The following is a 25,277-nucleotide window of genomic DNA, read 5'->3' on the forward strand; positions in this document are numbered from 1 at the left end:
TTTTTTTTTTAAAAAAAATCATATTCATATTGAGGCCATTTACAAGAGACTTGCCTAATCTTATTATTCACAAGTGCTTGTAGCAATCGCTGAGGCTTTGTTTGCATTACATTTTTCTAGATTTTTTGTGTAAAAATTACTGTAACGATTTGATAGTTATAAGGTAAAAAAGGTGATTAAAAAATATGTATACGAAAAAACGTAATAATTTTTTTTTTGAAAAATTACAATCAAAACACACTCTAAATGTACAGTCATCAAATGCATTCCATTAATTGGAGAATTTGGTTTATGTAACCCCTCATATTTCAGTTCCATAATTTGATCATTTGCACAATCAAAAAGTGGCAAATAGAAATCTGCGGCATGAGTCGTTCCTTTAAGAAAAACCAACAGTGGAGCTCAATTGAAACCCAAAAAAAAAAAAAAAAAAAAAAACAATGAAGAAGAAGACTTCGTTGACCGATGCCTGGTGAAATAGCAGGCCATATATACATTCGAGGGGCATCCTACTCGTTAAACACACAAGTATTTACCTCGAGCATTAAAGAAAAGCTATATTATCTACTGAGTTAGCACTTATTTATTATTTATTTATTGTTCTTAAGTTTTTTTTTTTAAAAAAAATTTCAAAGACATTTTTATACAAAATACTAATTTTGCCTTTCTCGAGTTCAAGTACAATTTATGCTTAGAAAGAGATAGTTCCATCATTTCAACAAACTTTGCTGTGGCAATAAATCGTAGATCGTGACACTATCGTGTGGCGAATGTAGTGCATGAGCACCTAATGAGATTGGATTTATCGTGCCACAAAACCAAAGACACACGCAAGAAAGTATAATAAATTTTATGGAGAAAATCAGTGGAGCAACGGATTGGTACAAGATAGTAGTGTTATTGTTATTGTTATTGGCTGCACAACATGTCATTGTTATCGTTGTGAAAAGGATTGGTACGATGATATCATGACTTGATGCATTTATGCTGGTCAATGTCTACATCTCTGCTTTCAATCATAAAAGAAACATATATCACCTAAGTCTCCCTGAAAATGCAGAAGCCACAATTGATCTACCCTACAACAAAGTCAAGTACCTCAAACTAGCCTGTGACGCCCTCCAACGGCCCATAACCGAATTTCTTCAACGAACTTGTCCTGATTGGATTCTCTACGATTTTCCTCCTTATTGGATACCCTCTATTGCATATATGCTGAGTATCCATACAGCATATTCCAGTATCTTTACGGCTGCGTTTTTGGGATTCTTGGGTTTCAAGGAAGAAACGTGGAGGTGAAGATACTGAAGTGATTTTGCAGCCTGAAGGGTTTGAGAATCGGACTAAGGATCGTGGGGTGGTTTGCACAAGTTGGGCACCTCAGCTGAAGATATAGAGTCACGAGACGGCGGGCGGGTTCTTGACTCACTCAGGTTGGAGTCCTGTTGTGGAGGCTATACAGTTTGAGAAGCCCCTCATTTTGCTGACATTTCTTGCTGATCAAGGGATAAATGCGAGGGTTTTGGAGGAGAAGAAGATGGGGGTATCCCATTCCTAGAGATGACTCGTTTACGATAGACTCGGTAGCCGAGTCACTAAGGTTGGTGATGTTTGAGGAAGGGGGGAAAGTTTATAGAGACAAAATTAAGGAAATGAAGGGCATGTTTTGTGATGAGGGTAGACAAGATAGGCATGTGGAGAATTTGTTGACCTTTCTTCAAAGCAATAGAAGTGTAAAAGATGACAAATAAGGAATGTTCGAAGTGAGAAGAGTGGATGATTTGCTCTTGTATTTGCCATTTGGAAATTCGACTTCATTGAACTTTTGCAGAATCAACACTCCAGCCATGATTGGATGCCTTGGAGTTAGAAAAGAAAATTGTTGTATCCAATTGAGTTTTGTGGGGGAAATAAATGGTTGATTTGGTAAGAAGTTAGATTGGACCTTTTTTTTTTTTTTTTCTATCAGAAATAAAATTCATTTTGCGGTCATAGATCATTTACATTCTTTGATGTCATTGTCAAGGCTTCCAGTATAAGTGAAATGACAAATTTTCAAACTCGAGGTGCCAGAGAATAAAACAAAAACGCGATCAATTTGACAAGGCAACGATCACCTCCGTTTGGAAATTTGATTAATCAGAATAATTTTGTTTTGTTATTCCCCAAACTCGGGGTGCAAGCCCAGTGCGCCACGAGACACGAGCTTCCAGAGCAACATTTTAATTTAGGTTCGAATTTGTGAAGGAGAGATGGGTGAATGATGCAGAAAAAGAGAACGTAAACAAGAGATTCAAATCCGAGTTGCGTTCGTTCGAACTACTTAATTAATGGGTAATTCCAACCGAATTCGAGCATGAAGTATAAGTGATACTAGATGTTGGATGAGCCTTGGTGAGTATACCCCTTCTATAGAATTATATAAAATATTAATTTACATTGCATGAACTCGATTGAGTTTGATTAAACTCGATTGAGCTTTCGAATTTGAGTTAGGTAAAATAAAGTGGAGCTCAAATTTAAACTTAGCTTTTAAAAGTTTGACAAAAACTCAACTCGAATCAATTATACTCCTACTATAAACAGGTTTTTTAATTAATATTTTTTATCTCATATATATCATACTGCAAAAATCGAAAAATGTAAATAGTAGAAAATTCTTCAGATAATCTGCAATATAAACGGACCATATGTTCAAACAAACTTTGTAGCTTCTTCAGCGTGAACATAGTCCACCAGTAAATGTGTCTAGAAATACTGCAAATCAGTCACTAAATAATGGGATTTCCATGCAAATGCGGTATTACTTCTAGTAGTTTATCCCATGCATGACATCTAGTTGTCTTATTCCCTAACATATAGCCAAAGTACGAAAAAATTTTGGACAGCCAAAAAAAAAATTTTGCTTGCATCATAAACACATTTCTCAATTTATCTTTTATATTTCCAACCATGTTTTATCTCACATATATTACATCACAAAAAGTGCTACAGTAATTATTCCAAATAATTATTTGAAATAATACTCTATCCAAACAAAGCTTCCGGAATTGTAGTTTTTGTACTTTGGTTCTTTGATACAGGATAAAACGCAATTTGAGATAGATTCAAGGTTTACCCATAATTCACGAGACAAATTCTATTGGTTAAAGAATACTTCTAAGGCACGTATATTCATTGATAGTAGTATTTTTTAAGTGCATTTTTTGGTAATTTGGCACCCAGTACAATGGACATGAAATTTCATTTTTACCTTTTTGTCCTAATTTTACTGTGCATAAAATCCTTAAATGCACAATCGTTTCAGGTACATGCCATGGTCAGCTATTATTGCATGTGGGCCTAGTGTGGGCTGTGTAACTGGGTCGGGCTGCCTGATTATCTAAATACTATTCAGAACTCCTTGCACTGATGAAAGATGGGCCTTCTTCCTGTCACAAGCTGTTCGACTTTGTATGGAAGACACAAGCTTTTCAACATATACGGAAGATTAGAGATTTTTTTTTTGGCAATTGAAAAGTTTGGATGGGTTGGATTCATGGATTAAGACATGCTTTCAAAATCATAAGTCAAATTTTTACGGATCATCGTCTACCAACACAGCTTGCATATTACTAGTGAGATCCGAACACGTGATTTTTTTTTTTTTAAAAAAAGAAAGTGATCCGCCTTTATCAACTGAACCAACCAACTTGTATTTGAAAAAATTAGAGAGTTCCACAACCAATTATTTCTTAAAATAAAGAGTTCCTTTAAAAAAAAACTTAAAATCGACGATTACGTTATTTCTTGATCCTCCTCATCCAGTTAAATCTGTTTTAGTTGCAAAATTGATGTGAGCATCCTATCATCATCGTTCAATTAAATATGTAATGGCCGTTAGGCCTCCTTATGACCAAAAAAGAGAATCTCCACAACTATTGCAAAGGTCAATCAAATTGCAATTTTTAACACGAAAAACAAAAGGCAACATTGTTCTAGCAAATTAAGTTGTTTTGCTTTTGCTCAATGATCGACATCATGTTAGCTCATGTCTTCTTTTGGAAAACTTACATGAACGTATGTGAATGGTAATTCTGATCATCACATATTGAATAAACACTCCCCAAAAAAAAAAAAAAAAAAAAAGAGCCAGGAATTGACATTAACAGTTTACCACTATCAAATTTATTCGTAGTACTCTTTTATAGCAAATTGTATAATTCAATTTCATTTCGCGTTGCAATTGAGTTAAAATTGGACCGTTCTTATTTTTAACATGATTAGCCATTCTAAAAGGATACCAATAAACATGAGAATGTGAACATTTCATTTTGGAAATTAAAATTCACTTTGATATAGGACAATTGCAAGAATTCATTCAACTCTTTCCCCTTCCAATCATAGTACTGCAAAGAAATTTTACAGACAGACCAAATTTATTTCTCTTCTTTTGCACTTTTGTAGCTTTGAAGAAAGTTCAACAAATTCTCAACGTAGCCATCTTGCCGCCTCTCATCACAAAATAGTCTCCTCATCTCCTTACTTTTGTCCCTGTATATCTTTCCCTCATCCTCAATCATCACCAGCCTGAGTGACTCGGCCACCGAGTCCCTCGTAAATGACCCGTCCGAGTCATCTCTAGGAATCGGATACCCCATCTTTTTCTCCCCCAACACCCTCGCATTTATTCCTTGGTCAGCCAACATTGTCAGCAAAATAAGAGCCTTCTCAAACTGAATAGCCTCCACAACCGAACTCCAACCCGAGTGAGTCAAGAACCCACCCACTGAGTCGTGACTCAGTATCTTCAACTGTGGCGCCCAACTGGCACAAACCACCCCACGATCCTTGGTCCGGTCCTCAAATCCTTCAGGCAGCTCAATCACCTCAGTATCTTCACCACCCCGTTTCGTCCGCAAAACCCAGAAAAATGGCAAACCAGACAGCTCCAAACCTAGAGAAATTTCATTGAGTTCAGCTTGACTCGGTTTCGCCTCGCTCCCGAATGCTACATAAACAACTGACCCTCTTTCTTGTTTGTCAAGCCACTCTTTTATAGGTCTCCATGCTTCATCTTTGCCCCCATCTGCATCATTGTTCCCGGTGGTCGGCAGTTGACCGACCGGAATCACCGGCTTCTGATAAATCTCCTCCATAAGCTGTAACCATTCGGGTTCAAACTCAGAACAGCTCCTTACAGCCAAGAAATCGCAGTTTTCAATGGAAGATCCGCCCCGGAATATGTCGGAGATGGGCTCTTCATCCCCGATCAAACTGTCAACGAGTCGCAAAATCTCAAACAGCTTAAAAGCAACGTTTGTCTCAAAAGGAACCCATTTGGGTTTCACAGTGAAATCCTGGGGCGTTTTCCTGTCTTCTCCATTGCCCTTCATCACTTCTACGGGGCCGCAAAAGCCCAAAAATGGCGCAGTAAAGATACTGAAAAAAGCTGTACGGATGTTCAGCTTAGATGCAACAGATGGTATCCAATAAGGAGCGAAATCGAAGAGGACCCAATCAGGACAAGTTTGTCGAAGAAATTCAGATATGGGTTGTTGAAGGCCGTCACAGGCTAGTTTGAGGTACTTGACTTTGTTGTAGGGTAGATCAGTAGTGGCCTCTGCATTTTCAGGGAGATTTTCGATATGGGGTAAGGGAATTTTGACAAATTTCAGATGACGGGTTAGATTTGGAGGTGGTTTTGGGAGGCGATCGATGTTTCTTGGGGTGGAAAGGAAGGAAACCTTGTGACCCTTTTTAGCTATGAGCTTGGAGAGCTCTAAGTATGGGATCATGTGGCCGAAGGCCAGCCAAGGAAACATTACTATGTGTAATTTGCCGTCTTCAGCCATGGATGTCAAGTTGTCTCAACTCTGATTCGTGGCTGAAATGTCTTTGATTTCTGGTGGTGTTTTTATAGTCTAAACCTGCATTGAAATTAGCAGTCTGTACAAAATATGGAATATCTTGGAATTATGGATGATAGGCCAATTTATTGTAGGAGTGTCGATTGGGCTGGGCAAGTGAATAATTGGCATTTGTCAACATCTAATCATAGTAGTGTAATTCTTTGTTTTCCCGCCACGAAACAAGGAAGCGCCCATGGCCTAATGGATAAGGCGTCTGACTTCTAATCAGGCGATTGTGGGTTCGAGTCCCACTGGGCGTGCTTTTGTGTATGCTTGGAAAATTTGACTGGTCATGACCTTAATCATGAAGTTTTCCTCCATGGTGGGAGTAGTTTTTCCCTCCATAGGAGCAATGTTTTAAAAACCGGCTCAACCGGTACCGGACCGTTAATTGAACCGGTGAAGTGAAAGGGTCGAGGTTCAACCGGTACCGGACCGTTAATTGAACCGGTGAAGTGAAAGGGTCGAGGTTCAACCGGTCGGACCGGTTCAACCTCGGTTTAATGAATTTTTTAAAAAATAATTTATATAAATATATATATGTACAAAATAAGACATGTAATGGACTAATTTAATATTTTATATGATGAAAAGTTTACTATTTTTTAATAACTTGGATTTTTAAAAATAAATTTTTTAAATTATAAGTTAAAACAAATAAATTTCATCTCAATTTCAATTACATCTAAATCCAATCCCAAAATATCACAATATTTTGAAATTATACAAAATTCATGTCTCTGAGAATTTAGATATTATGAATTTAAATTTTAATTTACGTTTTGGGATTTAGAGATTGCAATTTAAAAAAGAAAATTTGGAGTTCGAAGGAAATCAAGAAAATCGAAAATAGAAATGTAAACTTGATAAGAAACAAAAAAAATAAGATAAAAGTGAGTGGTTGTGGCATTAAATAATTTGGGTTAAAAAAAATTCTTTTTTAACTTTTTTCAATTTAATGGACAAAAACAAAATTAAAAGATGGAAGAAAACATCAATAATTTAAAAATAAAGAGTTTTGATTAAAAAGAGAGTGACAAAAGAAAAGAGGATAGAGAGAGAGAGAGTTGAAAATTAAAAAGAAAGAGCCATGAGGGGATGAGATTTTGTAAGAAAAATGGAAAAAAGAAATATGAGTGTTTGCTTTATATAAATAAGTTATCAAAAAAAAACTAATAAGATGTAATGGTGCAATGGTTAATACATTGGTCTTTTATTACAAAGGTCTTGGGTTCGAATCTTGATTGCTGCATTTTGCAAAACTTAAAAAAAAAAAAAAAAAAAAAAGAGGGAAAGCTGAAAACCGGAAAACCGCCGGTTCAATCCGGTTCGGCGGTTTTCACGGTTCAACCGGTCTTTGACCGGTTTTCTAGCAAAGTCAACAATGCCAAACCGGACCGGTGCCATGGCCGGTTCGCGGTTCAACCGGTCGAACCGGCCGGTCCGGTCCGGTTTTCAAAACATTGCATAGGAGTGGTTTTCTCTGCTTGTAGTGTTTAATTTGCAGACATTATAACAAGCCATTCCTGCACATAATCTGGCTTAATAAATTTAAGTCTCAGCTACTTCTCACAATATATTCTCGTTCTTTAAATAGAAATAATATCCACACACATTCGATATCTTAAATAGACCTAGGGTGCCACAAAAGTTAAGGTTAGGTGTGTGTGCATATTAAAAGGGACATACAGATATTTCATCATTTTTTTTCACTTGAAATTGACATTCCGTTGCTCTTAGATGGTACAAATTGGGAGAGGGAATTCGAGCCCCATAGCCACAGAGCAGCCTAATAGGAGCATTCTCGTACGTCTTAGAATGGCATACAATTGATGAAAGTATTGAGGAAATTAAATTTTTTATTTACCCTAAAATCACTACTGTATGGAGAAAGATTGGGTTTAGGTTTTGTGTGTGTCTATGACAAGATGGAAATTTATCATTCTTGTTCTTGTTCTTGTTTTTTTTTTTAAAAAAAAAAAACTTTTTTCCAAAGGATTTACTAAATTTAATTTACAATACATTAGTTCTATTCATGGAGGCTTTAAATTCAACATTGGATGAAGGCCAATTTTGTCATTTTAGACAATGAAGGGAGGTACGTGCAATTTTTTAAACTTGGAGGGTACAACCTGAAATTGTTATAAACCTCAGGGGAGGTTTGTAAAATTATCCTTTTAGATACTACATTATAGACTACTTTGGGCTCTTTATGCTTCTCGCTAGTACGAGTGATTATGGATGGTGTTTCAAATATGGAACCAGTTAATTTTGGTTTTTGGGGAAGTCATCACACAGTCTAAGGCAAGTCAGAAGATGCATCAAATTCGTATGTGTTATCATTTATCAATTAAATTCCAATCAATAAGACAGAGCAAAGATGCTTGTCGAATAGCAAATTTTTTTCGGGGTGTGTTAATATATATGCCATGCTTGCTATAATATCTACCAAAGATATTAATGGAAGGCTAATTCATGTGCCTTGTCTCCCATTTTTCTTTTGTCATTGATAACCAAATTGGTTTGCGTTTTAAAATTCATTCCAACTTTTCAATATTTATACCTACTTACCAAGCAACTAAGTATGGCAGTTATTCCAGCCCTCTTAACCAAGCGGACCTTCAATGGTTACCTACTTCAGACAGACAAGACAACAGCAGCCAACGGATGTCTCTACCATCTTCTTATTCGTCTTTCTGTCACTTCATTAGTCTAGTCAAATTTTTATTTGTTTCAGTAGGTTAGAGAGAGCGAGGTATGCTCTTTTTTAAGTAGACGATAAGTTGCTAAACAGATGAATCAAGAGAAAATAACGTTAAAGACAAATGAATGAGATGTACTACATATCAATATATGGTGCTAGTACAAAGAAATAAAGAAGAAAGAAAGTGCCAAAGAGGAGCTCAATATATAGTACCTCCGGCCATTATCGTCTAAACCAGGCGACATGGCTGCTGAAGCAAAGAAGCTTCACGTAGTAGTGTTCCCATGGCTGGCCTTTGGTCACATGATTCCATTTCTTGAGCTAGCCAAATCAATTGCTCAAAAGGGGCATAGAGTCACCTTTGTATCCACCCCACGAAACGTCGATCGCCTCCCAGAAATCCCATCAACCTTAATCTCCCAACTCAATTACCTCAAACTTCCTCTACCTCAAATTGCAAATCTGCCTGAAAATGCCGAGGCTACGACTGATTTGCCTATAACCAAGGTCCATTGCCTTAAGAAAGCCTATGATGGTCTCCAAATTGAGGTAGCTCAATTTCTTGAGACCACTCTACCTGATTGGTTGATTTACGATTTTGCCTCTCATTCGCTGCCATCGATGGTTGGTAAACTTGGTATTTCACTTGCCTTCTTCTCTTCCATGAATGCATGGTCCGCCGCTTTCTTTGGATCAGCAAAAACCTTTCACACTCGAACTAAGCCCGAAGATTTCTTGGTCCCACCCAAGTGGGTCCCATTCCCGTCAAAGGTGGCGTTTCGTCGTCATGAGTTAATGCGGATGGATGCTGGCAACGTAGAGAACGCCTCCGGCGTATCGGACTGGGACCGTGTGGCGGAGGCTCTGATCGGTTGCGACGCGATTCTGGTCAGGAGTTGTCGAGAACTCGAAAGTGATTGGCTGGATCTAACGGAAAAGATGCATGAAAAGCCTGTGATAACCGTGGGCTTGATGCCGCCGTCGGCACGAGATAGAGAAGATGACGGGGATGACACGTGGCATACGATTAGTGGGTGGCTAAACCGGCATGGAAAAGAATCTGTAATCTACGTAGCACTGGGGACCGAGGTGGCACCGAGTCAAGAAGAACTAACCGAGTTAGCTACTGGGCTAGAGCTTTCCGGATTGCCCTTCTTCTGGGCTCTGAGGAAAAAGGAGGGTCTAAGTGAGTTTGAATCGCTTGAGTTGCCGGATGGGTTCGAGGAACGAGTTAAAGAAAGAGGAATTGTGTGGACGAGTTGGACACCTCAACTCAGGGTCTTAGCCCATGACTCAGTGGGAGGCTTTTTAACTCATTGTGGATGGAGTTCAGTTATAGAGGGACTTCAAAATGGGAGGCCACTAGTGATGCTGCCCTTCCAACTGGACCAAGGGTTGAATGCTAGAGCCTTAGAAGAGAAAATGGTGGGAATTGAAGTGCCAAGAGATGAAGACGACGGCTCACTGAGTAGAGACTCGGTAGCTGAGTCACTCAGGTTGGTAATGGCAGATCAAAAGGGGCAGGTTTACAGAGACAAGGCTAAGGAAATGAAATTGATTTTCGGTGATAAGGACTTGCAAGAAAAATACGAAGACAACCTGATTGAGTATCTGGAAAAGATTAGAGGTCTGATTTAGCGATTGCATAATGTAATATAATTTGCAGAGATTTGGTACGAGCTGCCTGGCATCTCTTTGGTTAATGATTGTCAAATAATTCGTACTTAGTTTGGTTTTTCTGATTGACTAGAATAAGAACGGCTTGATCACAAAATTATATGCATTTTATGGGGCGGAAAGTTGATTTACTTGCCAAAATAATTTGGAGATTATTAGATTAATAATGCCGGCATTGCAAATAGGACAATCAACTAAAAAGGAAAATTACACTTCAAATTTTCCCCTGTAAAGATTTTTTGCCACAAATGTGAGATGCAGAAAATCGAAAAGAGTAAATTTTATAGGGAGCTTCTAAATTATTACCATTAATGCAAGTTTTTGGCATTTGATCTACTTTTATTATCAGATTAGTATACTCCCTTACGATAAAAAAAAAAAAATGCATACTCTTGATAATTTGAGTCGATTGCACCTTTAATTACTTGCCCAATATAATTACCAAATTAAGCATCCTTTGTCCCAGCAAGATTCTCTCACGAACACCATGTAGATAACAACGGTTGCAGCAATAATTTACAGCAACCACTCAAAAGACATGAATGGTAAATAAAACCATTGAATAGGGGGGCTATTGGAAATTGGAAAAATTGACGCCATTCAAATGTAACTTACTAGTGATTTTCATGAGGTGACATTTGCCTATCATCCTAACACAACTTCTTCATTCCCTTCAGCCATTCCTTTCTTTTCAGCTCAATTTAGTCTGTTAATGAGGTATCGTCACACTTAAGTGGTGGCCTGGCTATGATGTATCGGCATATACAGATGTTCTGAGATGGAAGGATAGCACACTAGCTTGCTTCTTCTATACAACTAAAAATTTCAACTGAATTGCTCTTTGTGCTGTTTCGTTTCTGCTTTTTCTTGCAAGTGTGTTAATTTGTTGGTGTCTCATTCCTTTTAATTCTGAGTTTCTGAGAATATTCAATATTTTGCTAAATTGATTTTTATGAACGAGTTTATCAGTCTTATTGGTTTCTTGAAGTTCTACAATTTTGTAGATTTTACTACCTTTAAGTTGCAGGTGCAAGGCTATGTTAGTTATATGGTAGTTTTACTCGCGCGTTTAAGCCACAAGGGGTAACTTCGTTTGCAGGGCACCAGCCATAGTCTCGTATTTGCTCAGCGGTCCTCCAGTCTTGCACTGTTAATATATGGCATATCTGGATTATGCTTTGGTTTGCATTTTGTTGATTGTTGACCTGTCTGAGATGCAGCCTTTGGAATCATTTGCATTTTATTCTTTTTCCCTCCTTTGGCCACGCTGGTTCTGAATTTTCTAATAGATCGGCTTGTTTTGTTTTGTTTTGTTTTATCGTTTCTGCTGCAACCATTCATTTGACAACTTGTTAATTGCAGTAACACAGCCAGTTGTCCTGAACCATGAGTTGTCCTTTTGCCATGACAGCAGATTTAATATCCTCGAGTAAACTTTTTATTCCTTCTTGCTCAGATGTTATGCTCACTTTTAAAACCAGCGTAGCAATCTTGTGCGCCCAAACTTTTGCTACTCTAAAGATTGTAATAAATCGAAAACTTGCAAGAGTTCTCAAGGGTTTAAGCATTTCAAACCAAATCATGACCACCTACTTTGCATTTTTTCACTCCTAGCGTTTATAATGCCTTCGCAATCTCCAACTATAGCCAACCTATTGCCTGTCAACCTTTGATGATTTTCAACAATTTTTTCCAGAGCAAATTCAACCCCACAACACATATATAGCTGAAAACTCTGCGTCCTTGGAATCACTAGATTCCAATCTGCGTCGACCCTTAAAAATGAAATAGTCTCGTTGGTCGTCATGAAAAAACACAACTATATGCTGAATTCATTTTGCTCAGGAATGTTGCATCTACCATGCATGAGTACCTGATGGAAAGGGGGCATGAATGAATATGGAACTCTATGAAAATTATGAACAACTGCTCTACGAAAGTAGTTGTTCAACATTCGGCCCTTTCTTGCATTTTCCAACCCTCATAGAGTGGATGATGAAGAACAATATTCAAATTTATCATGAAGGCAAATCTACACGCAGTTTATCTTCCCATAATTTTCAGAAAGTTTAATATCCAATCACGTCCCCTTTCCATTTTGCTAGAATGCTATTGCCTGGGAATGAATTTTAATTGCTATTACTGCATGGCTTTTCAAATAGTGCATGAACAATTAAAAGGCAGCTTCGTTGTAGTTTCTCTTCTACATTTTTAGCAGCTTCAAGTGCCCTACGATCGATATAAAAGGCAATAAAACGCAGTCCAACTTTACTTGTGACTTTTATGATTTTCATTACTGTATTGGTTTCTTAGAAATCAATAAATTGAAGTCCGACTTTGTGACTATTAGGATAAATTAATGAACATTGTAGTATATGCTAGTTAGAGGCATTGAGAAAGAGATAGGCATTCTAATTATGGACTTTTTAAGACATTGGCCGGCTCTAATGTTACACATACCTAGGAGGATTTAATGTTGTTACACATAACACATATTAGAAATAGTTAAACTATCTTCAGTCAACTACATCGACCACTCCAATCTAAAACCAATTGGCTGCTGAAATAGAGAAGCTTCATGCATTTGCCTGATCGAGTCTTCGCATCTGATTTACGTATTAGCTCGAATCAGCTTGATTTGACCAATTGTGAAGCTGCCTTTCCATTTAGATCAAAGGTTGAATGCTAGAATCTTGGAACCTTGGAAGAGGAAATGGTGGGATTTGAAGATGACGGCTCACTGAGTAGGGACTGGGTAGCTGGGTCACTCAGGTTGATAATTATGACAGATCAAAACTAAAGGGACAGAATCATAGGGACAAGGCTAAGGAAATGAAATTGATTTATTAAATTACGGCTTGCCAAAAAATAATAATAATAATAATTACCTGGTTGATGAGCATCTCGAAAAGATTAGAGATCAGATTTAGATCGATGCAACAATTATTTAATGTAATGATTTGCATAGATTTGTACAAGTTGGCCTTTCTTTAATGAATAATTGTCAATTGATTGATGTACTATTTGAGTTTTCGAAGCAACAATCCCATTACAAGATTGTATGCATTTTATTCTTATTTGCAGCAAAGATCTTATGCAATCTATTTGGGAAAATTTGATCGAATTATGTTGGTAGTAGCACGACTACCTGTAAATTCACTGAAACATCTCCAAATTATTGACAATGTACTTCCAAAAAATTTGGGAAATACTAAGGCATTTTTTGAATTATTAACAGCATTGGAAATATGACACAATTAACTTGCGTAGCAATAAGACTTGCACCCTGTCTACCAAAAGGAAAGATTGTGATATATGACCATAGAATTTCTTCATATTAGACATACTAATTGGCAAAATTGTTGGTTCTAGACCAAAATAAATCATATAAGTCACAATAATTTCCCTAATAAAATTTAACAAATAAATTAACAAAAATTCATACCTTAATCTTGCATTAAAAATGCAAATACTTTGTACCATAAATATGTTGATTTGGCATGGGTTGAGGCGTGAACTAGGTCGCTCTTTTTAAGATGATTCGCGCCCCTACGGAGTATCTTCCGGTGTAGTAGGTCTCAGCACGTCACCTCCAGGATACAACAGCCCAGCCTTTTGCACACTGTAGTCTACTCTAATCTACACTATTGGAGCAAGACAGAAACCTCACACTAACACTGTTCTTTGCCCTATAAACTCTTATAGTAGTGGAGGAAAAATAAAAGGTAGTATAGATATAGCAAAGTATATCTTTGGTTTGGTTGATAGATGCCTTATATATAGGCTAAGAAATTAGGAATATTAAAATACCAACATTAATAGGAATTAACACCTCATATTTCAGTTACAAATTGAAGAGTTTACATTCATTGTATAACGGTAAAAAAAATCACTAAATGAATTCATAAAACCTAATCATTTCATAAGTTACAAATGCAAAATATAAATCTCATAAGTTACATTTTTAATAGTGATCTTGTAATTGAAAATTCATTTCAAAATTTGTAACTCATTGCATTTGAATTCAAAATAAATATGTGATATTTTTTATTAAAATATCGAACAATCCCCCACTTATTTTAATAAAAAAATATAATATTCAAAACTTAACACTTAATAGGGCAAAGATTAAAAATTCATGCATAATGAAGGTGGCAATGCCTTTAAACCTTCACTTAGTACTCAACAATTCCTGTGCTAGAGTCAAAGTGGACTTAGCCTTTAAACGATGACTACTTGAGGGCACGTGAATTCATATTACACACATGAACCTTTCAGTGTTCTCAAATAGGTTTCATAAGCCAGCACATTTATGGCATTATGCTTTATCCCGGATTTCATGAGTGCTCTAGAGAACCAGCCCAAATTCTCATAGGAAGCGGCCCTACTTCCACACTCATATAGGTGAGTCTATCAAGGATGCTCCTATGACTTAGACATCCCACCCATAAGGGCTATAGAACTCATTAAGGGAATAAAAATCCCAACCTCGCTTATCGTCATAGGATCACAAATGCACTTACATCATAGGGATAGACAATATAATCAAAGTAGTGCATATTAATCAACAAAATCACTCTATGATTCGTTTGTCTCCAACCTAGTTCTTGGGATCTCCAGTCCCTAGGTGGTTGTATTCTCATAGGTGATTTTTAACATATATCAAGTTTGAGATTTATTTTTTCAACACAAATAAAATAACAAAGATATGATATTCTCGAATCAAATAATCTCTTAGTGGTCCACATACATGGAACCAATCTTCGATGAGAAAATTTCTCATCCATATATTTTTGCCAAATAGTGTAGGCATATATTTACTCATAAGTAATTTTTTAATTCTTTTCTATGGCCAGTAGTCTAGTGATGCACTAGAAGCCATTCTCAAAAAACTCCACGATTATTTTTGCTTTTGCAAAAATATCAAAAAATATTTCAAGTACCTTCACCTCATGTCATATTTTTCAGTGAATGCTCGTCTACACTACTCAAAATAAAGTTAGAATAGATTCAAAAACAATAATTGTGTTATACTCACAAATTGAGCAAATAGAATGATATCACTCTATTTTTCACCGCTTCTGCTACCATTGTGTTTTATTTCAAACACATTTATCAAGAGTTGCACATGAGACACCAAAATGATAGCAAATTTTAAAATACATTAAAATCCTTCTCCTTCCAAGACAGAGATGTAGTGATGCATACTATCACGTAAATCAAATTCTATGTTAGCCTTAGAAATTATAGGCCCCCACTATTTATCATATTTTTTATAGAATATAGTGCAAATTTCACACTGAGTGGATCATGGTATGGAAGGCATTTATTTTAGATGACTAGCAGTCTGTAATAAGTAACTTGGTTATTTAGGATCTAAATGTCATAACCAAATACAAAAAAAATATTGACAATCTCCCAAAGCTAATATAAGTACATGGAAACATATTTTTCAACAAATCAAAACATATAACTTGTAGCATATTCAATGCCAAAGCAAGAGTTCTTCCACTCAAAAATAATTTTAAAAAGATCATCTTGAGAAATAGCTTAGCAAAACCTCCTTTATATTATTTATTTATTTTTTTTATGCACGGTATTTCAAATAAGAGAAATCAATAATTATCCTTCAAAGTCATGAAGTATTATTAGTCAATGCATATGCCCCCACTTAATTCTCATAGAAGACAACTAAACAGGAAATGTATCCAGTTAGTTAAAAGTTTAGTATCGCACAGTATTAACATCTACATACAATAAGTCAGAAGATAGTTTGTTTACTAAAAGTGTAGACTAATTTTTTTCATAAACATCAGCTGCCACTATATTTCACAATCTAGTATCATTGCATAGCAATTAAAATTTGATGAGCATCCTACTAATGTATTTGTACGTAAATAGCCAAAACTAGTATATCCACAAAAACTTGAAATCCCTAGATATATATTTTGGTTAACAACTTGGAAGTACATTTTCATTCCAAATTAAATGTGACTGATGATATATGTTGACATATATCTTTGCCACCAAGTTAATCATTTATGTCAATGCCAATTTTTCAACTGATATAATTCATTAGTATAAGAGACATTGAAAATTCACTATATAACATGACAAGCTTAGGAGAAAATAGTTGCTCTATGCAACATATATTAGAAGCACAAAGATGATAAAATGTTTCTATACGCGATCTACTAATGTTCAAAGATGTCATGCAAGTAACTTTTTTGTTGTCATCATGTTTACCTTGAACAAACAAATACGTGATATTCTATTAATAACAGACAACTTGGATCCAAATTATTTATATGCAATTACACAATATTAATACCGGACTCTAAAGCACATGAAATCAATGGATTATCCTTTCTTACCTTGGTCCATAATTATGACTATTCACATGAAATATCATGTTTATTAAAGTTTGTCCGGATTATGTTATACACCATGTAAGATTCTTATCGTCGGAATTATGTTAGTTTTATGATTAGCTTATTTAGAAGCAAAACATGCAATGATAACCTTATCTTATGTGCAGAGGCTGATTCGTCTTAAAATTGTTGGTTCTAGACCAAAATAAATCATATAAGTCACAATAATTTCCCTAATAAAATTTAACAAATAAATTAACAAAAATTCATACCTTAATCTTGCATTAAAAATGCAAATAAATTGTACCATAAAAATGTTGATTTGGCATGGGTTGAGGCGTGGACTAGGTCGCTCTCTTTAAGATGATTCGCGCCCCTACGGAGTATCTTCCGGTGTAGTAGGTCTCAGCACGTCGCCTCCAGGATACAACAACCCAGCCTTTTGCACACTGTAGTCTACTCCAATCTACACTATTGGAGCAAGACAGAAACCTCACACTAACACTGTTCTTTGCCCTATAAACTCTTGTAGTAGTGGAGGAAAAATAGAAGGTAGTATAGATATAGCAAAGTATATCTTTGGTTTGGTTGATAGATGCCTTATATATAGGCTAAGAAATTAGGAATATTAAAATACCAACATTAATAGGAATTAACACCTCATATTTCAGTTACAAATTGAAGAGTCTACATTCATTGTATAACGGTAAAAAAAAATCACTAAATGAATTCATAAAATCTAATCATTTCATAAGTTACAAATGCAAGATATAAATCTCATAAGTTACATTTTTAATAGTGATCTTGTAACTGAAAATTCATTTCAAAATTTGTAACTCATTGCATTTGAATTCAAAATAAATATGTGATATTTTTTATTAAAATATCCAACAAAAATAAAGGATTGTTAGACTGATAATATCGTTGTAGGGCGATTTCTTCACATTCTAGCGATTACAGCCTCTTTAGTAAAAACGTAAATGACGAAAATAACTAGATCCTTAGACTTCTTACACTATGTAAATTTTAGGGATAATTTCAGAAACCATCCTTGAGGTTTTTGACAATTTTAGAAAGCTTCCCTCAATATTTTAAAATTACACATACCTCTCATATCAGTACAAAAGTACTCTACTACCCCTCATAGAATACTTAAAGACATTTTTTTGGAAAAAATTCGAAAATCCAAACCAAAAACAAAAACAACAACAATTGATTCTCTGTCTTGGGTGTCCCTTACCTTGCTTTTTTTCCCACTTCCTCCTTTGCCCAACTTCCCAGTGCCCCTCTCTAACTCTCGTCTACCCAACTTTCCTGCTCGCTCTACTTCAGGACACTAATTATTGTCCATCAACTCTTGCCCGTGCTTGTCCCCTCTTCTTGGCTTCTCCTTTTTTGACTTTTCCTACATCAATTCCCTTCTCTTTACAAACTTGATTTGATTAGATTCATCCCTTCCTCCCTTTTTTTTTTTTTTTTTTCCCTATTTAGGGTGTAGTGGGTTTGATTTTTTTGTATCTATGTTCTTTATCCAATTTTGGTTGGTTATGGGTGATAAAACTTGGTGATGTCAAAGATGAAGAGTTTGAGAGATGGATCTTGGGTTTCACAAAATGGGTTGTTGAAAGAAAACAAAAGGCTGCAATGGGAGGAAGAGTAAGGGGATTTCACATGTGAGATTGGTTGTTGATGGAGTGTTGGTTATGGATAAAAATTTGAGGTTTTTATTTCTGGTAAACTTTGATGGAGTATTGGTTGAGTTTTATGAATTTAATAATAAGAGCGCGGGCGTATTTACCTTGTAGAGAAAGTGTTGGGGCTGGATAGAGTGTAAGAATTAGCCTAGGCTACCGAAAGTAAATTGGATTGCGATGTTTTGCGTGCCTACAATTGTTGGAATTGCTTTTGATCCAGCTTGGGATGTTTACTTGGCTTTTCTGATGGTGTTGCCAAGAAAAGGCAATCATCAAAATTCTTTTTATTTTATTTTATTTTTTAAAAAGTTTTGGTAGAGAGGATTTCTTGGCTTTTGATAGTCTTGCTTTGGAAGAAGACAATCAACAAAGACAGCAATTAGTGAAGACAATTAGCAAAAATCTTTTTCCTTTTTTTTTTTTTTTTGCAAGAAGGGTAGTTTAGGATATATGAAGGAAAATGTAGGCTATTAGGTCTATTTTGAAGCATAAATAGTGAAAACAAGGGCAGTGGGTGTAATTTTTAAAATTTAAGCCATATGTAATTTTTTTTGTCCCTTTCTTTTTCAGCCATATGTAGTTGAGTTATAATAACAAAAATTTTTAGAAACATGCTCTCTCTCTCTCTCGTTAACAAAAAAAAAAAAAAAAAAAATTCCATCTATTTTGACACTAGAAACACAAGATATAATTTTAGAGAATAACATAACAACGGTTAGATCTAACCACTTCAGCATACGTACTTTTTTTTCTCTACTCTTTTTTTTTTTTTTTTTTGGTCAGGCATATGTAATTTTTTTTTGTCCCTTTCTTTTTCAGCCATATGTAGTTGAGTTATAATAACAAATCTAGAGCGGCTTGAAATGTTAGAAATCAAAGAAATAGTTCAAGGACAGAAATTGAGTTCACCTCGAGCCTATTTTTGGAAGTAAGTTTCCAAAATAAAGGGTGATTTTAGTTGGATATTAATAATAATGACTATTTTTATTCTAAAAGAATAGAAAATCATCGTTTCAACTAATGTCTATCCAATCAAAGCCAAAAGGGGTCATCACCATTACAAAGCTTGTCGAACACTAACACGAAGATCTGGCAAACATTGCACCACATACATAGAATTGATTGGTGTAATATATTATTATAGCCCTTTCATGCGGGGTTTTTGTTGATCTCATCAAAACCAACGGACATCATGGGGAACATATAGCTATATAGCGGTGCTAATCACTAGCTAGAGGGTTATTTTTTATTTGTCATTGGTACTAGTAATAATTAATTAATCAATACCTCTATTTTATTCTGATATATTTGAATACCTCGGCTAACGAGGCGTGAGCCCCTCCTCGGGAGAATTCCTCCTTTTGCTCCAATACCGATGAATTTGTCGTATTAAAGATAAAAATTGTCTTATTAAATTTTGACACAGTGACTAGCACATCAATCATTTTCCCGGTACTATGAACTCACATTTCACGTGATCTGCCAACAACATTTGATGCTGGAAAGGCAGTAAATCGAATCAATTCGTACCACCCAGCTTCTGTATATCAGCACGTTGTGCACTCTGCAGGCGAGGCGGAAAAAACCATAATAGGGTTACAAAGTTCCAACAATATTTCATGGCAAACAAATCCGGCAGCTTACATGTTGTCATGTTCCCATGGTTAGCCTTCGGCCATTTCATCCCCTTTCTAGAGCTCTCCAAATTCATAGCTCAGAGGGGTCACAAAGTTAGCTTCATTTCCACCCCTAAAAACATCGATCGCCTCCCTAGAATCCCTCCAGAGTTTGCTTCTTCTATTACCTTTGTCAAAATCCCACTCCCCCCAGTCGATGGGCTTCCCGAAAATGTGGAGGCCACAGTAGACCTCGGCGGTCTTGATGTTGCCGTTCTCAAGAAAGCCTACGACGGACTTGAGCCCGAGTTGACTCGTTTCTTGGAATACTCAGCTCCGGACTGGATTATTTACGACTTTGCCCCATATTGGATACCTCCCATCGCAGCTAAGCTCAACATATCTAAATCATTCTTTTGTATTTTTAGCGCTGCCAGTATGGCATTCGGTGCACCCTCTCTTGATGCGATGATCGCGGGAACCGGTCCCAGAACTAAGGTCGATGATTTTACGGTTCCACCGAAGTGGATCCCATTCGAGAGTAAATTGGCTTTCAAGTTATACGAGAGTAGATGGGTTGTGCAAGGTCAGAACCTAGATGGATCGGGTGTATCGGATTCGTATCGGGTCGGATCGGCTATAAAGGGTGCAGATGTTACATTGATAAGATATTGCTCCGAGTTTGAAGGCAAGTGGTTGAAGTTGCTTGAAGATTTGCTACAGCGGCATATAATACCGCTGGGATTAATGCCACCCCCGGTGGAAAAAAGCATCGTCGAGAACAACGAGTCCTGGATTGCAATCAAGGATTGGCTTGATGGTCAAGGTAAAGGCTCGGTGGTTTATGTGGCACTTGGGAGTGAGGTATCACTCAATCAACTCCAACTCAGTGAGTTAGCTCTTGGGCTGGAGTTATCCGGGGTACCATTTTTCTGGGCACTAAGGAATCCATCTGGGCTGCCAGAGGGGTTCGAGGATAGAGTCAAGGGAACGGGTATCGTTTGGAGGAATTGGGCACCTCAGCTTAACGTGCTGAGTCATGACTCAGTGGGTGGATTCCTGACTCACTGCGGGTGGAGTTCGAGTATAGAGGGGCTCATGTTTGGTCATCCGCTCATTATGCTGCCGTTTGTCGCAGATACGGGGTTGATTGCTAGGGTGCTGGAGGAAAAACAGGTGGGGATAGAAATACCGAGAAATGATGTAGATGGATCGTACACGAGCCACTCGGTGGCCAACTCGGTAAGGTTGATTATGGTGGAAAACGAAGGTAAAATCTTCAAGGACAAAGCTAAAGAAATTAGTGCAATATTTGGAGATCAGGATTTGCATGACAGTTACCTACACAAGTGTGTAGATTACTTGGAAAATAAAAGACATGAATCCAAATAAGAACTGTCTTGGAAACTTTTGCACGGTGGATACACTAATCAGTATTCATTGTGCCCATTCTGCCAAGGCCACCATTAGTGTCAAGTACATCCTATCTGATACACTTTATTTAGCATCTAGCTTTAGGAAAATTAGCCTTATTAAAGTTGATAGATTAGAATAATCTGTGTTACATGAGCTGGCCACTTGTACCAGACGTTTGTAATCTTGCTTCTTTTAATATATTTTGCTTTGCTTGATTAAAAAAATGTATCCTTTGTGGATTTTCTTTTGTATTTTTAATTGAGTTGTTACTGAAATTACATCATTTCCTTGGGCTGAGAATGCCCATTACATCTTGTACAAACCGTCCAGAAAGGTTCATCATCATAATTTGGCAAAAAAAATGTAAGGTTCAGATCATATCTTCTACATCGATTTTAATATCATACGTGAAATTCACAAAATTTTCTTCTAGAGTTACAATATATTGAAAGTGAATTACATTCTAAACAAATAAAATTATGTCCCGTGAAATAGAACAAAAATCAATCCAAACAATTTTTCTGATGACCGTTTAAGTCCCCACCCCCACTTAAACCACCCCACCATTCGCTTAGTCAAAAGCAAGAACAAAGACAAGATGGCAGAATCCATCCATATGATTGTGTCTATTGTTCTCGAAATAGTCGATAATATATATATATATATATATATATATAAATTTCTTCAATAAAATCCAGATTTATGTGTATTTGTTAGGGGTGTTAATTAGGTTTTTTGAGTCGGATTTTAGCAAGTCCAAACTTGGTTCATAAATTATACAAGTTTTTGGGTTTCGAACTTTCGGGCTCTGAGTTCAAATTAAAATCTCAAGTTTAGCTCATGCTATTATATGAGTTTCAGGCTCAAATCGAATTCGGTACAAACTCATAATTAAATGCATAATTATATATAATATATATTTTATAATTATGAATTAATACAAATTCATATATAAGTCATTAACATTTTATGTCGTAGTATGTATAATTATAAACTATAGATATTATTATACATATTTTACATATGCGATTATACTCATATATGGATTGGACTTTAATTGAATTTGAGTCTAGTTTGATTCACACTCAATCCAAATTTAGTTTGGCCCTAATATTTAAGTTCGAAATTTGTCTGACCGAATTAAAACTTAGGTTCAGTGAACTTTTTCGAGCCGAACTTGAGCTGATCGGATTTCATTGACAATGCTAGTATTGGATAAGAGATTATTTTAATAAGATAATATTTTGAAAAAATATTGTAATACTTTTTATAATATAATTTCTATGAGATAAAAAAGTGATTGAAGAGATAAAAAGATAATTAAAAGATATATTTTTGATGCAATTAATTAAAAACTCGTTTGGATTGATAATCAGTGGGTTCTATCTTTCCTTCAACACTGTACGGCTACATGTTCACTGTGACTTGACGTTTATTTTGACGAGCTCAAAACAATTTTCCGAAGGAAAGGCATCTAAAAAATGGGCAACAGAGTGGATGCAGAAGATGATTTGGACTTTGGAGAGCATTCCTAAGAAGATCAATAACTAGGAGCCAAGCAATATCGAAAGAAGGCAATAAGCACATATCCTCCAACAAAATCCCATTTATTTCTAAAAAAGGAAAAGAAAAGTTCCATTTATTTGTTCTGAACTAGGCTTCAACTCCTATGTAAGTAGTTGCATGGCTTTCTTTTTCTTTTTCTTTTTTTTTTTCTAGCTTTCGTACTGACATAAAAACTCAAACAATAGAATTTTCCAAGTATGAATTATGTAATTCTCTGTCCCCAAAAATCAAACTTAATTCCTTTGCCTTTTCTCTGCGTCTCTTCCCATCATTTTCAACCATGATCAACCTCACTGACTCGGCCACAGAGTCACTCGTGTACAACCCGTTTTCCTCATCTCTTGGAACTTCAATCCCAACTCCGTTATCTTCTAGAACCCTAGCATTAAGCCCTTGATCCACCAAGAAGGGCAGCATAACAAGAGGAAGCCCAAGCAGAATCCCCTCCACGCAGGAACTCCAACCACAGTGAGTCAAGAACCCTCCCACCGATTCATGACTCAGTATCCTCATCTGCGGTGCCCATCCTTTCCACACGAGCCCCCTTCCCTTGACTCGCTCTTCATACCCGTCTGGCAACTCAAAGGGCTCGTTTGACCCGGCTGGTTTCCTTGAAGCCCAAAAGAATGGCAACCCCGATGACTCCAATCCGAGTGCCAACTGAGTCACATGGGATTGATTCAGTGTCACCTCGCTCCCCAATGCAACGTAAATTACTGAGCCTCTTTCTTGAACTTCAAGCCATGAGCTAATGAAATCCCATGTTTCATTTTTCTCGTCTGAGCCGTTGACGTGAGTCGGCGGCGGCATTAAGCCGAGTGGAATAAACGGCTTTTGATGAAGCTCTTCAAGCAAATTTAACCACGCGCCTTCGAACTCGTGGCAGTGCCTTATTAGAATAGCGTCAGAGCCGGCCACGACTTTGCCGGCGCGGTGAATATCGGAAACGCCGGAGGCATTCCTTTCAGCCGAGCTCAACATCCAGTTCACCTCAAACGGCTTGTAAGCCACTTTATCCTTAAACGGGACCCACTTGGGTGGGACCAAGAAATCCTCCGCCTTTTTCCTGGGATCTGACCCGTCCACCATCATGTCGGTCGGCCCAAAGAATGCAAAAAACCAAGCGTTGAAGATACAAAAATAGACACGAGAAATCCCAAGCTTAGCAGCGGCTTCAGGCAGCCAATAAGGGGCGAAGTCGTAAATAATCATGTCAGGAACTGAGTCCTCCAAGAAGCGAGTCAACTCGGGTTGGAGCCCGTCATAGGCTTTCTTGAGATGCTCAACATCTTCGGTTCGAACATCCATGGTGGCCTCCGCATTTTCAGGGAGCCCTTTAACTTTGGGTAGTGGAATTTTAACTAAGGTGATAGAAGTAGCTAGCTCTGGTGGGATTTTCGGGAGGCGGTCGATGTTTTTCGGGGTGGAAATGAAGGAAATTCTGTGACCCTTTTGGACTAAGAATTTGGCATATTCTAAAAATGGAATTATGTGACCAAAGGCCAGCCATGGGAACATAGCTATGTGTAGCTTAGCTCCTCGAGCTTTGGCCATGGGGTTCCAAGAATCAGAAACCATGGTTGTGGAGCTAACGGCTTCTGTTTGGTTCTTGAAGTTAAAATTATGGATTAACGTCGGCCGGGATGAGCTATGCAAAGTATTGCAGGATAGCCAATGGGAGTATCTGTTCGTTTTCAGATGTTGCTTTGTTCGATGCCTGCAAGCCAATTTGAACTTGTATATTCTATTTATAATAATGATAGCAGAAGTTTTTTTTTTTTTCTTTTTTTCCTGCAAACTAGATTGCTGTTCATATTAGACTACTTGCAAAAGATTTTTGAAAGGGAATAAAACTGACGCACCTCTATTTGATATTCACACATTCTCACTGCCTTAAACTTGAATCGGTTAAGATGCAATGCATGTTATGGTGATGAGAGTGCGTGAATTTCAAATAGAGATGTGCGTGCGAGTATTATTGCCCATAAATTAGTTTAGGAGTATATGTTTCGTACTTGACCAAAAACCATATCAATGGTTATCGTGAATTTGTGATTGGTGTGTTTAATATAGTCAGCTTTCTCGATTTCGTTAAAAAAAAAAAATGTAGATTTGATTACTACTTTTCCAACTTTGCCTAACTTTTGAGACAGACAAGCATTTGTTTCTTCCTTGGACTACTTGTCAAAACAACCAAACTGAAAAGTACAGACCAAAACATTGAATTACCAGCCACTCAAAAAATGTCACAACTGGGAGGACTGGCGGAAAGACGTTGGCAAATGGAATTTTTCTTCTCAAAAACTGGGTAGATTTGAGAAGGTGAATTACTTGCCCAAGTG

The 25,277-nt window shown here is 36.8% G+C and overlaps 4 protein-coding genes and 1 non-coding gene across 5 annotated transcripts; 3 read left to right on the forward strand and 2 right to left on the reverse strand.

The window, feature by feature from the left end:
* Positions 1 to 4,286: 4,286 nt before the first annotated feature.
* On the reverse strand, positions 4,287 to 5,949 carry LOC113700136 (UDP-glycosyltransferase 91A1-like). The gene has a single exon (XM_027220639.2). It carries the CDS (start codon positions 5,832 to 5,834, stop codon positions 4,419 to 4,421), a length of 1,416 nt encoding a protein of 471 aa, XP_027076440.1. The 5' UTR covers positions 5,835 to 5,949; the 3' UTR covers positions 4,287 to 4,418.
* Positions 5,950 to 6,078: 129 nt separating this feature from the next.
* TRNAR-UCU (transfer RNA arginine (anticodon UCU)) lies at positions 6,079 to 6,151 on the forward strand. The gene has a single exon. It is a non-coding gene; the product is annotated as a tRNA-Arg (tRNA).
* Positions 6,152 to 8,761: 2,610 nt separating this feature from the next.
* LOC113698189 (putative UDP-rhamnose:rhamnosyltransferase 1) lies at positions 8,762 to 10,332 on the forward strand. Its single transcript, XM_027217904.2, has one exon. It carries the CDS (start codon positions 8,839 to 8,841, stop codon positions 10,231 to 10,233), a length of 1,395 nt encoding a protein of 464 aa, XP_027073705.1. The 5' UTR covers positions 8,762 to 8,838; the 3' UTR covers positions 10,234 to 10,332.
* A 9,430-nt stretch (positions 10,333 to 19,762) lies between these two features.
* On the forward strand, positions 19,763 to 21,620 carry LOC113698463 (putative UDP-rhamnose:rhamnosyltransferase 1). The gene has a single exon (XM_027218288.2). It carries the CDS (start codon positions 19,957 to 19,959, stop codon positions 21,343 to 21,345), a length of 1,389 nt encoding a protein of 462 aa, XP_027074089.1. The 5' UTR covers positions 19,763 to 19,956; the 3' UTR covers positions 21,346 to 21,620.
* A 1,335-nt stretch (positions 21,621 to 22,955) lies between these two features.
* On the reverse strand, positions 22,956 to 24,882 carry LOC113698754 (putative UDP-rhamnose:rhamnosyltransferase 1). Its single transcript, XM_027218686.2, has one exon. The coding sequence runs from the start codon at positions 24,511 to 24,513 to the stop codon at positions 23,110 to 23,112; it is 1,404 nt and encodes a 467-aa protein (XP_027074487.1). The 5' UTR covers positions 24,514 to 24,882; the 3' UTR covers positions 22,956 to 23,109.
* Positions 24,883 to 25,277: the final 395 nt, after the last annotated feature.

Source organism: Coffea arabica, chromosome 7c (assembly GCF_036785885.1).
Source record: "Coffea arabica cultivar ET-39 chromosome 7c, Coffea Arabica ET-39 HiFi, whole genome shotgun sequence".
NCBI lineage: Eukaryota > Viridiplantae > Streptophyta > Magnoliopsida > Gentianales > Rubiaceae > Coffea > Coffea arabica.

Coding starts and splice junctions, on each gene's coding strand:
- LOC113698189 (XM_027217904.2), top strand. CDS start 8,839: ATGGCTGCTGAAGCAAAGAAGCTTCACGTAGTAGTGTTCCCATGGCTG.
- LOC113700136 (XM_027220639.2), bottom strand. CDS start 5,834: ATGGCTGAAGACGGCAAATTACACATAGTAATGTTTCCTTGGCTGGCC.
- LOC113698754 (XM_027218686.2), bottom strand. CDS start 24,513: ATGGTTTCTGATTCTTGGAACCCCATGGCCAAAGCTCGAGGAGCTAAG.
- LOC113698463 (XM_027218288.2), top strand. CDS start 19,957: ATGGCAAACAAATCCGGCAGCTTACATGTTGTCATGTTCCCATGGTTA.